This window comes from Lepisosteus platostomus, chromosome 23 (assembly GCF_059453375.1).
Source record: "Lepisosteus platostomus isolate fLepPlt1 chromosome 23, fLepPlt1.hap1, whole genome shotgun sequence".
Classification (NCBI taxonomy): domain Eukaryota; kingdom Metazoa; phylum Chordata; class Actinopteri; order Semionotiformes; family Lepisosteidae; genus Lepisosteus; species Lepisosteus platostomus.
In genome coordinates, this window is record NC_142633.1 from 5,646,755 (window position 1) to 5,661,634 (window position 14,880).

The 14,880-nt window shown below is 41.0% G+C and overlaps 1 protein-coding gene across 3 annotated transcripts; it reads left to right on the forward strand.

Moving 5' to 3' along the window:
- Positions 1 to 2,333: 2,333 nt before the first annotated feature.
- On the forward strand, positions 2,334 to 9,557 carry LOC148641900 (vimentin-like). 3 transcript variants are annotated; one of them, XM_088617619.1, is made up of 9 exons: positions 2,338 to 2,978; positions 3,570 to 3,630; positions 5,109 to 5,204; positions 5,460 to 5,621; positions 6,018 to 6,143; positions 6,569 to 6,789; positions 7,048 to 7,091; positions 8,533 to 8,615; positions 9,279 to 9,557. In XM_088617619.1, exons 1-9 carry the CDS (start codon positions 2,452 to 2,454, stop codon positions 9,318 to 9,320), a joined length of 1,362 nt encoding a protein of 453 aa, XP_088473745.1. In that variant the 5' UTR covers positions 2,338 to 2,451; the 3' UTR covers positions 9,321 to 9,557. The 3 variants fall into 3 exon arrangements, with proteins under 3 accessions (XP_088473743.1, XP_088473744.1, XP_088473745.1); XM_088617617.1 differs by lacking the exons at positions 8,533 to 8,615; positions 9,279 to 9,557 and adding an exon at positions 7,892 to 8,058 and having other exon boundaries at positions 2,334 to 2,978; XM_088617618.1 differs by lacking the exons at positions 8,533 to 8,615; positions 9,279 to 9,557 and adding an exon at positions 7,895 to 8,058 and having other exon boundaries at positions 2,334 to 2,978.
- The last annotated feature ends 5,323 nt before the right edge of the window (positions 9,558 to 14,880 follow it).

Consider the following 14,880-nt stretch of genomic DNA (forward strand, 5'->3'; position numbering starts at 1 on the left):
CAACGTTGGTTTTCTTAATGCAGGAAGGAACTATAGACTGAGGTAGAGAGAGACTGAATATGTCCGAGAAGACCAATATACCAATATTTGGTATATTTTATGGAGAATTCCCTTATTTTACATTTTAGATATTCCCATTTTCCTATAAGTGTATCTATCTCTGTAGTATTATAAACATTGTCAATTAACTAAGCAGGTGTGAGGCTGGTCAGTACCTGGATGGGATACCTCCTGGGAAAAACTAAGATTGCTGCTGGAAGAGATGTTAATGGGGCCACCAGGGGGCGCTCACCCTGAGGTCCATGTGGGTCCTAATGCCCCAGTATAGTGATGGGGAAACTATACTGTAAACAGGCGCCGTCCTTTGGTTGAGATGTAAAACCGAGGTCCTGACTCTCTGTGGTCATTAAAAATCCCAGGGCGTTTCTCCAAAAAAGTAGGGGTGTAATCCCGGTGTCCTGGCCAAAATTCCCAATGGCCCTTACCGATCATGGCCTCCTAATAATCCCCATCTATGAATTGGCTACATTACTCTGCTCTCCTCTCCACTGAGAGCTGATGTGTGGTGAGAGTTCTGGTGCACTATGGGTGCCGTCGCATCATCCAGGTGGGGCTGCACAGTGGTGGTGGTGGAGGGGAGTCCCCATTACCTGTAAAGCACTTTGAGTGGAGTGTCCAGAAAAGCGCTATATAAGTGTAAGCAATTATTATTATTATTATTATTATTATTATTATTATTATTATTATTATACTGATAATAATAATAATAATAATAATTAGTGATTGAAACCTATTTGTTTTCCTCAGCAGCAAAACGCTGATACATTTGAAACAGCGCCACACCCTTCACAGGGCTCCGTTGAGCAAATCATGCTGTGCAGAAGTGAACTGTCGTGCTTAAAACACTTACTGTTAGGTGCTTTTCCCTACCACGGTTTTAACCAGAAACTAAATAACTTTAAGGTATTGTTCTCATAGACGAACTGGGGCGGGAACGGCGAGGGCACAAGCCCTAGAACCCGAATCCGTTACAATAATAATAAAAATTCCACCTTAAAGCACTTACGAGTAATTACTAAAACGAGCGATACATACTATATTTAATCTTTGTTAGATGACTATACTGTCACATATACTTAGCAATTTAAGTCGTCATGCTATTCAAATACAGCAGGAAAGTACCTAAACAACTTCTTTGTGTCCTGTTACGAGCACTTCGGACTTTTTATCTGTACTTGGGCAGCAAATCTCCAGGGAATTTAGTGTTGGTATCGCAGGTTCTCGCCTTCAACCAGAAATGTTGGACCCAGTTCTGCTCGTACAGCGAAGGATGAGTGTATAAGGAATTAAGTAGTCTGTACTCTGTACATATTTACTGTATATCTATTTGAAGGATAAACATTTTTAACTGTTTTAAACGTTTTTATTATCTTGCTATAAAGTATTACGGTTTTTGTTTAAACAGACCTTCATATTTTCTTTATCATACAGTATTGGTATATGCTTGCCTTCCTGTTCATATTCTAGCTAGAAACGGTATAACCATCCCAAGGTTTGATTATGATGGTTTATAGTTTGTATTATTGTGCTTTTATTACTTATATTAATCATGCAGGTTATTAATAAATGAAGTTTTCCTTCCAATTCTCGTAAATCCTTTTGTGCACTTTCTCAGTTCTGTTTCAGGAAAGAGGCCGATGTGCATACAGAGGGCTTGTAAAATACATCGCCCAAAAACTAAATCAAGTTGAAAATGGATTCAACAAATGTGACTTACAGTATAAGTAAGGGAAAGGAAGCCACTGATGTGTTTCGATCTGCGATTAAAAGGTTCATAAGGTTATTTCTCGTTTTTATGTGAATGTCCAAAATGACATTCACCCTAGACCTCAGTTTGGAGAAAATCAACAGCTTTGAAAGGGTTCGACAGGGAAGTAAAAGCCAATAACCCATTTACGCTATTCGTTCTCCCTTTACTAAACTCGTTGTATTTTCCACCCAGAAAACTCCACGACGTATTTCTGAAGTGGGTTAACACTCTCAGAGCGACGAGCACTGCTCGTATACATTAACAGTAAAGTTACCAGTAATAGGTTAATTCCATGCTGAAAAGAGAAAAAAAACACAACGTTTCCTCTCTTCTCTTTTCAGCAGGAATAAATCTATCGCTTGTTCCTTTGCAGAAAACGCATGCTGACGAAGCTACACACCTGAACTATATTAGTAGTATCTCTGGTCTCCTCTTTCAGCTCTTTAACTGGTTCCCCGGGACGTCAATCAACCCCAGGTGCCGTTATCCGATTTGCATAATGAACGGACTATAAAAACAGGAGGGCAGGGCTATCGGACGTCACTGGACCTGATCTGCTGGAGTGTGGTGTGCTTGAACGGCTTGGTAAACTTGCCGACGTCCCAAAAGAAAAAAAGGCATAAAACAACAACGATCACAAAATGTCCAGTGTAAATACAAGGCAATCTTCCTACAAAAGGATGTTTGGTGGGGAGAGATCTATCGCTCCTAGTACTTCTTACTCAAGCCGCCGGTATTCCAGTCCGATTCGATCCAGGGTATCCTACAGCATGTCTGCTCCCCCGGCCATCTATGCGACCAACACTAGTAGGCTCCGGTGCAGCGCTACGATGCCCAGGCTGTCCACGGAAACCTCAGACTTTTCCTTGTCCGATGCCGTTATAACCGATTTTAAAGCTAGTAAGTCCAACGAGATGGCGGAGATGCAGCACCTTAACGACAGGTTCGTCAGTTATATCGAGAAGGTGTGCTTTCTGGAGCAGCAGAACAAGATCCTGCTAGCGGAGCTGGAGCAGTTGCAAGGCAAGGGCATCTCTCGCGTTGGAGACCTCTATAAAGAGGAGATGAGAGAGCTTCGTGGACAAGTGGACCAGCTCACCACCGACAAAGCCAGGGTGGAGGTCATGCGTGATAACCTAGATGATGATCTCCAGAGGCTCAGGGAGAAGTAAGTAACCCTGATTGACGCCACAGTGAGGACTGAAGTGATCTGATCAAACTGTTTAAAACTAGCAATAAACCTGCAGTATATGATATTTGGCGATATCTCTACACTATCCTATCATTCCACACAGTTTCTATTGCGAAGATAACTAAGGTATTGGGTATTTAAGTGAAATTTTAAACTAAGCGGTTTTCAGTATTTCCGACCTGTTAAATTACGTTAATCACTGGAGTTAATTGCATACTAAATCAGCATTTAATCCCGGAACTTTAAAATGGCGAGTCTCAAAGCAGAGGAGCTCATAGTCGCTCACTTCTGTGTTTTGCAGCGTACGATGCATAAACCGGGAGGCAAGTGCTGTCTTGACTTTCGCTGCAGTAACTCCTGATGCATCAAATGCCCATAAGATGCAGGAGTTCCAAAAGGGGTTTTTATAGTTGCATCCGTTTTCGCCGGAAGAAAGCGACTGAAACTCCTCAGTAACCCAGGTTGCTATTTGCTCGTGGGTTCTTGCGGTCTTTCCTTTTCAAACGAAGGCGCCAGCGAGTTTGAATTCTCCTACTTCCCTGACGTAAGAGCTTTCCTCTCTTTCAGAATCCAGGATGAAATGCGTCTTCGAGAGGAAGCCGAGAACAACCTGCAGAGTTTCAGACAAGTATGCGATCTTCGCCAGCAGTAGTGCAGTGGGGTTCAATAACTTGCTGCACGTCTGCTGTAGCCAAAAAGAGCGTCTTATCGGCGATCCACCAACTTTAAATCGCCGCCGCCACAGCTCTCGTTTGTCGTGTCCGTGATTGCAAAGCGATTCCGTCTTCAAAGATGGAACTTGCATCTTTTGAAAACGGTAACGCTTTAATCTACAGCTGTAGCTCCCCGTTTCTTTTAGTAGTTGCATTTTGAAATGGTTGCTGGGTGCCTTATTTTTAAGCTTTTTTTAAATAGTGGGTACTTTTAATATCAAATGCATCTGCAGGACATCATACTTCAAACATAGACTTGTAGAAATGATTTTGCAGTCTGCATGGGAACTATTGTCGCAACAGTGTATTCCAGCTACTAGTACTATCTGATCAACTGGTCAGTTCAGATGTTAACACCAGAGAATCTAAACTGCCAGGTAAAAGGGCACATTTTGGGCAACTGCAGTTGTCCTGTGTAAGATTTAGCCATATGGTACTAATACTTTTTCATAACAATCCATGTTAATGTCTGCTATTAGGTTTTGCAGAGTGTCTTAGTCCCTTGGCACTGTCCCTACATTTCTGCAGGTTACATGACTTCATGCACTAGATTACTTATGGTGTTGTGCCAGGGAGACGGTTAACTGGTACTTTCCAGTTTGACCCTTCTCATGATTAGGGTTGAAACAACTAGTCATGAAGTGCTGTCTGCACCTTAAGATGGGCAAGTTCCTGGTTTCATGCTGGCGTCCAGTACTTCTGTTTGTAGTAAAGCAAGTTCCTCTAGGTTACTTAACTGGAATAGTTCAATAGATCTGCACAACAAGTCATGGATTTTAAGGGACTTTGGGAAAAGGTCTTTGAACCAAGCTCTTCTGTGCAACGCAAGAAGGCTAAAGACCCTAATCTGTCATAAGGGTAAATCCCTCTGGTTCAGGACTGAAGCAGTTCTGGGTTTAGAGTCCCATCAAGTCCAGTTGCATCACATATCAGGGTTGTAGATGTAGCTGACATGCAGTTCCTTAGACAGCCTACCTGTTGAGAGCAGGACTGCTGGCATGGGCAGGGAGCCATGTGTTGTGCACATTTGGCTAGCAAAATGGTTAAATCCTATAAATGACAAACCTACTGGGTACATTAACTACACCTCGCATGCTTACGCTAATGTTGCACTAGCCATCTTAAATCTGAGATCCATCTAGTCATTAACTAATCATTAACACTACAGGGCAGTATTACTAGTTTTAGACTGCTTTAAGATTTTAAAATGGTACCACTCCTGTTTGGTAGTGTTTTGTGAAGAAATATAAGTACTGATGGTTTGTGCTTGTAATGCTGCATGCTCATCATTGGATTAACAGAAATCTGAGGCTTTTAGTGCAGTTACGCCACATTATAGGCACAAGCCTTTCAATGGTGGTATGTAAATCCTTATGAAATCTCCTTTGATAAGGATGTTGACCATGCGTCTCTGGCCCGTCTGGATCTGGAGCGCAAGGTGGAGTCCCTGCAGGAGGAAATTGCCTTTTTGAAGAAACTCCATGATGAAGTGAGTTCCTATCAACTTGATTTTAAGGTGTTGGGAGAGGGAAACAATAGTTATGTATCCAGTTAATAAATCCTTAATAAGCACTACAGCTACTCTTCAGTTGTTCCCAGTAAACAAAGCTAGTTTTTACCCTCCTCCTAATGACGTGATCTGTGCATTGACTGTGAATTGCATACCTGGGTTTGGAAATGATCTGAATCTTGCTTGCAGAGTAGCCTTCTGGTGAGTGTAGCTGAATTATAATGCTTTTCACAGGAAGTAGCTGAGCTGCAAGCCCAGATTCGGCATCAGCATGTCCAGATTGACATGGATGTGGTCAAACCAGACCTCACAGTAGCTCTCCGTGATGTACGCACACAGTATGAATCTCTAGCATCGAAGAACATTGCTGAAGTTGAAGAATGGTACAAGTCCAAGGTTAGTCTCCCTTCCCTGCACATGAGGATTCTTGGACTGTAGGTAGCTAGCCACCTGGTGGCTTAAAGCTGAGAAGTGAGCTTATCCCAGGACTTGGGATTTCAACTATATCGCAGTCATCTATAGCATACTTGTTACCTTATGTGGATAAACTCGTTTTCTATTGCTTAATGTTATGAGGCACCTCTTTAGTTCTACATAATGCACTTGAACCAGTTAAATCCTCATTTGTAGCATGTTTTTCCCCTCTTAAAAGTATGACTTTAGGTCATTTATGAATGCAAAGAATGATGAAATAGATTGCCAAATGTCTCTTGGGTCTTGGCTCATGATCCAATACCACATTGTTCAGTTTTTTTGGTCAACAGTCTCATTCAACTAATGAATTTCTTGCAGTTTGCAGACCTTACGGAGGCCGCTGCCCGTAATAATGAAGCCCTTCTCCAGGCCAAACAGGAGTCCACTGAGTATCGCCGACAGGTGCAAGCTCTCACCTGTGAAGTGCATGCACTCAAGGGAACTGTAAGCAACTTCCATGGCTCCAGTACTAGTGGGATGCTTGCAAATGTTGCCTTTTTTACAAGGGCCTCTGAAACTACCCTTTGGGGTAATTTTTATCCAGAAAAGTTCTCGAACCCTTTCACCCATTGTCATTTTCTATTTGGCAACCATACTATTGCTCCACTGCTCTGAATACTGGACTTGAAAATATTCCACTTTACCAGGTGTAGGTCCCTATTCATGTAAATCCTTTCTTTTGTGCTTTCCTGCAGTATCTGCTTGTAGGCCAAACAAGGGGATTAAGATCTTGTACATACTGTATTCCTTCATTTTTCAGTGTGGGGAAAGTCTCTTAAATTGGAAGTACATGTAGTTTAGTGAACAGATTATGAAAATGCTGCAAGGTTTCTGGCATGTAGTAAAAATTCTCTGAAATTCATTTCCAGAATGAGTCTCTGGAACACCAGATGCATGAGGTGGAGGAAAACTTTGCCCTGGAATCCTCCAGATCCCAGGACACCATTGCCCACTTGGAGGTTGACATCCGCAACATGAAAGATGAGATGGCCCGTCACCTGCGCGACTACCAGGACCTGCTTAATGTAAAGATGGCTCTTGACATGGAGATAGCTACCTACAGAAAGCTTCTGGAGGGAGAGGAGAGCCGGTGAGTACAGCCCTCTCCCTTTTTAGTCCTTTTCATGAAGTCTTGAGGGATTTTTGTAGAAATCCATTTTTGTCCAATACTGTAAACTAGTGCTGAGTATGGTGGAGCAAAACTACAATATGTTCAAATTTAACATCCAGTAAAATTTCATAGTTTTTAGTTGTGAACCCCCTGTTGCTGGAATGGGTAACTGTCATGTTGTGTGGCTATGCCAAACCCACCCTTCTTGCAATTAATCATGAAACTTTCTCCTTGTAGGATTGCCACCCCAGGTCCCATGTTTTCCTCACTAAATCTAAGAGGTCAGGCATTTATTTTTGTAATATAAATGTTTGTGGGGGGGGTGAGTTCACTGGTGATGTAAAAGTGGGGAATGCACTATTTTAATGAAAACAATCTTCCGAACTCTGAGGAAGATCACTACATGAATGAAGTCATTCTGGTAGTATCTGCCGTCAATCAGATGCTCAACAACCCTTAATGATTTGTTTTCCTGAAGTGTGCCATTAACCACCTACATTTCCATTGTGCTCCCCAATTACGGTGACAATCAACCCAGTTTTGCAAGGTGCTGATAGTTTTAAAAAACTGAATGGTCTCTTAATCATGGGACTAAAATCATAAATTCAGTGTTTTTTCCATGCAAAACAAACCTTAATTTCCCTCACTCGGGGTTCTCGCCGTCATGGAAATCCTGGAAAAAATTATGGGAAAATGATAAAATATCCATTAGTTTTGGACAAGTTGCTCAATTTTAATTTTTATTGACCCAAAATGATCATGGCTGCATCATATAGTTTTGTTCATAAGTTGGCAAGCTTTTAAAAAGAGGCTGTGGTATTGTCATTGCTAAAGTCACGCATCATAGTGTCACCATCTTGTGGAGATTTTTATAGTGAGCTGTAGCTAGCCTAGTGCCCATGTGAAAATACTGGGTAAATGTTTTCAGTGACCTCTGGTTAGCAGATGGGCTGGGGGGGGAATACAAGCTGTGACTCCAAATAGATGACCCAGGATGTGTATAAATTAGGAGAAAGTTTTGGAATTTTGTTGGTAAACAAAAAGTGGGACTCCTGCTCACTGTCACTAGGTTCACCTCAAGCAGCAGAAGCAGATCTGAGATGTAAGAAACCCACACTGGAGGAGGAGGCAAAACAGGACAGCTGCTGTTTCAAGTGTGCCAGCAGATATGGGGGGGGTTGCCGTAGCAGGCTAGGAGATTGGGGACACAAAACAGTCAAGTCTGAGAAATGAGTGAGGGTCGAGTGGGGAGGATGGAAGCCAAGGTCCAAGTGGAGATGTGATAAGTGAGCTTACTGTGTCTCCTGCCATTGCAGAGAGCAAGTAACATGGGGGGGAAATTGCAAACTTAGCGCGGACATGATCACAAACCTTGTATAAGAACCTTATCTCCTTGTATAAGAGCTCTTATCTGAGCACACAAAGTCTAAAATGCCTGGTGTAGGGATAAAAACTGGCATCTTCCAGCTTTTTTATGGTCCCCTAGTTTCCATGGTAACCAGCATGGCATGATGGGTGTGGTTGGCTGCTATGGCCAATATTGGCTTGCTCTCTCAGGATGGACCATGCCTGCAAAGAAGCAAGTAGAGGTTAAAGCCACACCGACCACTGTCGAGAATCACTTGAAGCCACACGTGGAATGGACCAAGCAGAGTTTTGGATTCTAGCCAACAAAAGTTAAGGATAAGTGAAGTTGACTAACTTCTCCATTTTCTTTCCTAGAAACTAGCCATGAATCCAGGTCCAAGACCGATTCCCTTCCCAAGGAGACTGTGATAGAGACCATTAAAACCAAAGATGTCCGTGTATGTATGAATAATTTAAATGAGCAATTTGTTTTAAGAATCCGTTGATATACTGTAGCTGTATGCTTTTTATTCTTCTTGAAGGGCAAGCCATGTTCTGGTTTTGGCTCAATCCAATAAAATGAGTTTTTTTTTAATCCTTTCTAAACTCCTTGAGACCACATGCAATAGTGTGTAATTCTAGACATGCCTTCCAATGAATCCAGAATGATCTGAAAGATGCAAAACTCCCTAATGTTGACTTTTATACACTTGAGACACTCCACAATTTGAGAAGGCACCATCTAATTTCCCATCTGGACAATTCCAACCTCGCATTCCGTGACTACCTTTTTCTTAACTTTAATTGTATTTAGGTTTCTTTGTAATATTAGTCCATAATTCCAGTGTCTAGATGATGGCTGTTATATCCTTAATCTCTGGCCAAGACTCTAGTTTGGGACAAAAGTGGGCAATCCTGGCCAACAGATTAATAAACGTCCTAGACTTCTATTCCCTCCACAGGCAATTTAGTATTTGGCTGAAACGCAGTGTCTCTTCCTTGGATTCACTTTGGTTCAATGTGAATTGAGGACCATTACAGCTCAGCCTATATCTTGTGTGCCTGCTCCCCAACCTCTTTCTGCTATTTGGTTCTTCTCAAATGGGTTTTCTTTTTGGCAGGTGATTAAGGAAGCTACCCAACACCATGATGAACTGGAGTGAATTAGCATGTCCCTGCAAAAAAAAAAAACTGCTATGATGGAAGAATTTTGCAAAATTTTAATGACCTGAGCTTTTTTTTTTTTAAACGGGGGAGAGACTGCTTTAAAAGTGCCTGTATTGTTAGATTTCCTTACCCTTCACTGTCTCTAGTTCACATTCAGTCAAGTGCCTTTTCCCATTTAAATTAATGCACTAAGTTATGGGTTTTGTATGTCAATAAACCTTGTGGGCAAAGTTCTTCTTGTGTGTTGATTTGAACACATGGCATCCCAGTAAGCCATTTGAAAGAAATTATAAATGTTGCACAATTTTCACATTCCTAGAACACTGAATGTTATGATGTTGAGCTTTGAGAAATTAAATCTAAAAAGGAAAGGTGCAATCTCAAGCCCTTTCCTCTTCCAAATCTAGTTTCACTATGGTGCAGTTGCCTTAAGTAGCCATCTATTTAGAAAGTGACTTGCAATATTCTGTCAGGGTGTTTCAGGCCTCATTTAACCATGATGTGCACATGTGTCTAACCATTTTAAAGAGCTTTAACCATTAATACTGTAGGTTGGAAAGCACCCTGTTACAGTTTAGGTTATGCTCTTGAAAAATGGTTAAATTGGTTAAGATGAGGATCTCTGATGTGGTCAAAGGACCAACTTGAAGCCTTTAAAGGCAGGGTTACAAATCCAGCATTAGTTAACGGCATTCCTGTAGTCATGCAGGGTAGTGGCAGCTTTGTGATAATAGTTCTGCTTTTCAGCAGGGACTGGGGAACGTTTCAAGAATGAAAGGAATGAATCGAAGTAATCCCAACTGTGAGAATCTTCTGATTTAAATGAAGGACAAAAATTCCCCTTTTGACATCACAACAATCTGAAGCACAAGGTCAAAGCTGCTATGGGGTGATGGTGAAACCAACAACCTGCCCTATTTAAAGTCCTGACATGAATCCTGTTTAAACTCTGTGGAAGGATAACTTGACTACTGTGCATAAGTGATCCCCAAGCCACATGAGAGCACTTCCTTTCCTTAAAGGAAAATGTGCTGTTAAGATGGTAAACTTACTTGCATAGTTCCAGCAAATTATTTTTATTTTTTTGTGGGTCTGAATAGTTATGTAATCAAGGTTTGAGTTTGTTCAGTTTCCGCATGGATTATATGTGGTTTCCTAACCTTGGGATCTTCAGTCTGAGCATTCAGGTTTTGAACAAGATTAAAAGATGATGGGCAATGGTTTGCACTTTCACAAACCGGGACGGCACAAGAAGGGTCTGAATAATTTTGCAAGTACACATGATCTCAAATGTCCTCCTCAGTGTGTTCCTAAGTTTATTGCTTCTATACCTTTTCAGCAGTTTGTACAACATGGAAAACAAATGCTTGCCTTGGTAAAGCCTTGCTAAGGAAGAGAAACAGGGCTAACCTGCCAAGATTGGTTATCACATTAAATTCCTAAAGCATTTTCTCTCTGGTCCATCATAAACCTTCTCTTTAGAACGAAATCCTGTGTATGCAACTGAGACATCTTTTCATCCAATCTAATATTTTCTATTACTGTGACAAATTATAAACCCAGATACTGCTTTGGGTATCCCACTAATGTGGTTAAAACTAAAAGTTCATTTGCTGTGTTGCAAACTGACATTTTTCCTGAGAGAAGGATTATATGACCATGACAGGAAGTTGACCGATGCCCCTAAGATCTGGTTCCAGTAAGTAATTTGTAATTAGTTGAAGGTGGGAGAGATCTTAGGAAGCCTTTCCTGCCAATGGATCTGTCAACTAAATACAGCTTTACGAATTAACAGGAGTGTAGACGATCATGTTGTTTTTGGGACCACCAACTTTAAAAATAAGCAGCAAATTAGTGGCTTAACTGTTAGTGGCGTGGCTGAGAAAAAAAAATGGATTGGTCCTTATCCTAGATGGCATGCTGACCATTCTCATGAAGGTTCTGTCAAAAACTGTTGAGTATTAAAACTGAGAGGATTTAAGATGAAGGTACAGAATCTACTATAAGTAGATAGTTTATACAGTCCTGAAAAATACTTTAACAGTTGAGCAAATTCAACTACATGGAGGATGAATCACTCATAGAGCTGTTATTCTTCATGTACTAGTCCATCCCATCAATAACTCTTTTTCTGACCACTCTTTAATTACTTTTGAGATTCGACTGCCCTTGATAGCTGCCAAGGAGAAGACTATTACAACAGGACACATCAACGGGGGTACATCATTAAATTTCATGAACACGATGAACAATGCTAGCTTCATCTCCAGTAATAATGTTCACAAAATCACACATAATTATAATACAGTGGTCAGACAGGCCCTTGATGAAATTTGAAGACTAAGGTAGTCAAAACCACTAAACACTCTCCATGGTATAATGATCACACACGATCCCTTAAACATGAGTGCCGCAAACTGGAGCATAAATGGAGGTTTACTGGTTTGCAAGTATTCAAGTCGGCATGGACTGATAGCCTTCAGCAATATAAGAAAGCCCTATATAGAGCTCATTCAGCTTACTACTCTGAACTTATAGATAGCAATAAAAATAACCCTCGCTACCTTATTAATAAGACCAATTCTATAGCACCATCTAACTTTAGTAGTGACGATTTCATGAACTTTTTTAATGATAAAATTAACACCATCACATGTCAAACACAAACAAATAAGCCGCAAAGAAGTCTGGTACAGAAACAATATGAGCACCTCTTTAGTGTTTTTCAATTAGTTAATGAACAAGAACTCAAGAAATTAATTAAGACAAAGTCACGTCCGCTAGATCCCATCCCCACTCGGCTCATCACAGATTCCCTACTAGCAGGACCTATAATTGGTAAGATGAATATGTCCCTTGCATCAGGCTTTGTACCTGATCAATTTAAGGTAGCGAGTGTTATACTGCTCCATAAAAAGCCAAATTTGGATGCACAAGGCCTGTCTCAAATGTCCCATTTCTAACTAAAATTCTTGAGAGAATAGTTGTGGCCCAACTTCAATCGTATCTGGACTCAAATAATATACTTGAGAAACTCAGGGAATGCAACAATAATTGTGCTTCTAGATCATAGTGCTGCCTTTGACACGGTTGACCACTCTGTTTTGTTACACAGGCTTGAGTTTGAGGCTGGCTTATCTGGAACCGTCCTTCAGTGGTTTACTTCATATATAACTAATTGTTTTCATTATGTTCAAATATCTAATAATTGTACTGCTTCGTCAATGTCATCAGTTCAATTTGGGGTACCACAGGGATCAGTGCTGGGACCAATATTGTTCTCTATCTACATGCTGCTGCTAGGTAGGATAATACAAAAATATAATATTAACTTTCATTCCAATGCTATTGACACTTAAATATACGTTAGTTGTCGTTAGTTTACACCTAACGACAACTCTTCTATCATCTTCAGTTGACTTAAGTTTAACTTTAGTTAACTGTATTAATGAAGTAAATACTTGGATGTGTGAAAATGTTTTGTTACTCAGCTCTGATAAAACTGAGGTTCCGTTGTTTGGAGGCAACAATACTGATAGGACTACTATAACTTCAGTACCTAACTCAGGGGATTTAAAAATTTGCCTCAATGACTCAGCTTGTAACCTAGGCATCATATTAGACACCAGGCTCTCATTTAACTCTCGTGTTAAAACAGTATCGAAAACATGCTTCCTACAGTTAAGAGATATTGCAAAACTAAGGCAGTTTCTCTCCATTCAAGACACAGATAAATTAATACATGCTCTTGTATACAGCAGGTTAGACTACTGCAATGCCCTACTATCAGGGAGCACCCACCTCTCTTTCACCACCAACACCTTACAGCGAATTCAGAATGCAGCAGCTAGAATTGTTACTAGGAGCATACACTACGACCATATAACCCCCATACATAGCTCTCTTCATTGGCTTCCTGTCAGGTACAGGGCAGATTTCAAAATCCTTCTACTTACTTACAAGGCTCTCAGAGATCAGGCACCTATCTATCTAATGCAGTGGTTCTCAAACTTTTTGGACCAAGTACCACCCCTGATCAAAACAAAGCATCCAAGTACCACCTATAAGTCATCTTCTCGTAGGAATCCCAGAAAATCTCAATGACCAATGCGAGCATGCGTATGCGCACACACTCACATACAATCGGCTTGTCATTGCTCTAGCACCGTCTGTACAAACCCCGACGCATTTTATCCAGTCGATGCCATTCTCTTTGATAAATTCATTCAGAAGCTGAAATATGTGCTCTCCTGTAGTTCCTGTTGGTAGTGGCTTACAGAACAGAACGTCCTCATGGGACGTTCCCTCAAACTCGTATCGAACGGAAACATACAAATTGGCCAAATCAACGACATTTATAGACTCATCTAATTGCAGTGAAAAGTATCTACTCATCTTAACGGGCTCTATCAGCGTACTTTTGACATCATCCGCCATATCAATAATTCTATGAGTGACTGTGTCTTTCGGAGGGGGCAGCAGGTCGAGCTTTTAGCAACTTTTTGTCCACACATAATACGTGTCAGCTCTTTTGCCAATGGTAAACACAATAGTTTCACAAATAGTGTGAGTCTTACCTGCTTTAGCAATCCACAAGCTTGCATTTTTCCCCGTTTATAACAAACATAACATACCTTTATCAGCCCTATACAATTTCTTGCATTAGGAATTTGTCTATTCACATACCCCAGCTTGCTCTCCATGAGACACACAGACAGGGAGAGAAGCTTGGGGTCAGAGGGCAGGGTCAGTCATTGGACAGCACCCCAGGAGCAGTTGGGATTAAGGGCCTTGCTCAAGAGCCCAACGGAATAGGATTCCTCTGCTGACCGCAGGATTTGAACCAGCAACCTTCCAGCCACAGGCACAGATCCTTAGCCACAGAGCCACCACTCCATTTCTGTTTCAGGAGTTTGTCTCAAAAGTTAAAAGAAGTTTTTATTTAATGCGCATGGGAGCAAAACATAGAGACGCTCTGTGTATTTTTCTCAAATTAACCTAGAACAGTTTTTAATTTTTTTTCAATCTATCACACTTTCCTGTGCTCACAAGATTGCCAGAGTTCATAGCACACATAGCTATACTTTCCTTTGCTTACAACATTGGCATTGTTCCAAAATCATACACATTCTCCTAACTCCCTATTTGCTGGAGAACAAATTGGTCACTTATATTCGTAGCACATATTCCTATAAAGTGGTATAGAATTACATTGTAGCTCTTGTGTCCACTCAAGTATTAGCGCGAGCTGTATCGTAGTACGTAGGCTGCGTATTTGACACAAACTAATTTTATTCAAATAGAAAATATGAAAACTCGTCCCAATTATTCAGTGCACACAACAAAGTTCCAGGGTCATATGGCGTACCACCTGGCGGCACTGCGTACCATAGTTTGAGATCCACTGATCTAATTGAACTTATTAATGTTTACCATCCAAGTCGCCTGCTTAAATCACAGGATGCAGGTCTTCTTCATATTCTACGCATTAAATAAAAAAAACTGTTGGTGGTAAAGCCTTTAGTTACAGGGCCCCTAGCTTAGGGAACAGTCTCC

Excerpts from the sequence above, each read along its gene's own strand:
- LOC148641900 (XM_088617617.1), top strand. The coding sequence starts at position 2,452 with ATGTCCAGTGTAAATACAAGGCAATCTTCCTACAAAAGGATGTTTGGT. Across the intron at positions 6,144-6,568 it reads TGCATGCACTCAAGGGAACT|AATGAGTCTCTGGAACACCA; the intron begins GTAAGCAACTTC and ends ATTCATTTCCAG. Across the intron at positions 7,092-7,891 it reads TTCCTCACTAAATCTAAGAG|CAGCAGAAGCAGATCTGAGA; the intron begins GTCAGGCATTTA and ends GTTCACCTCAAG.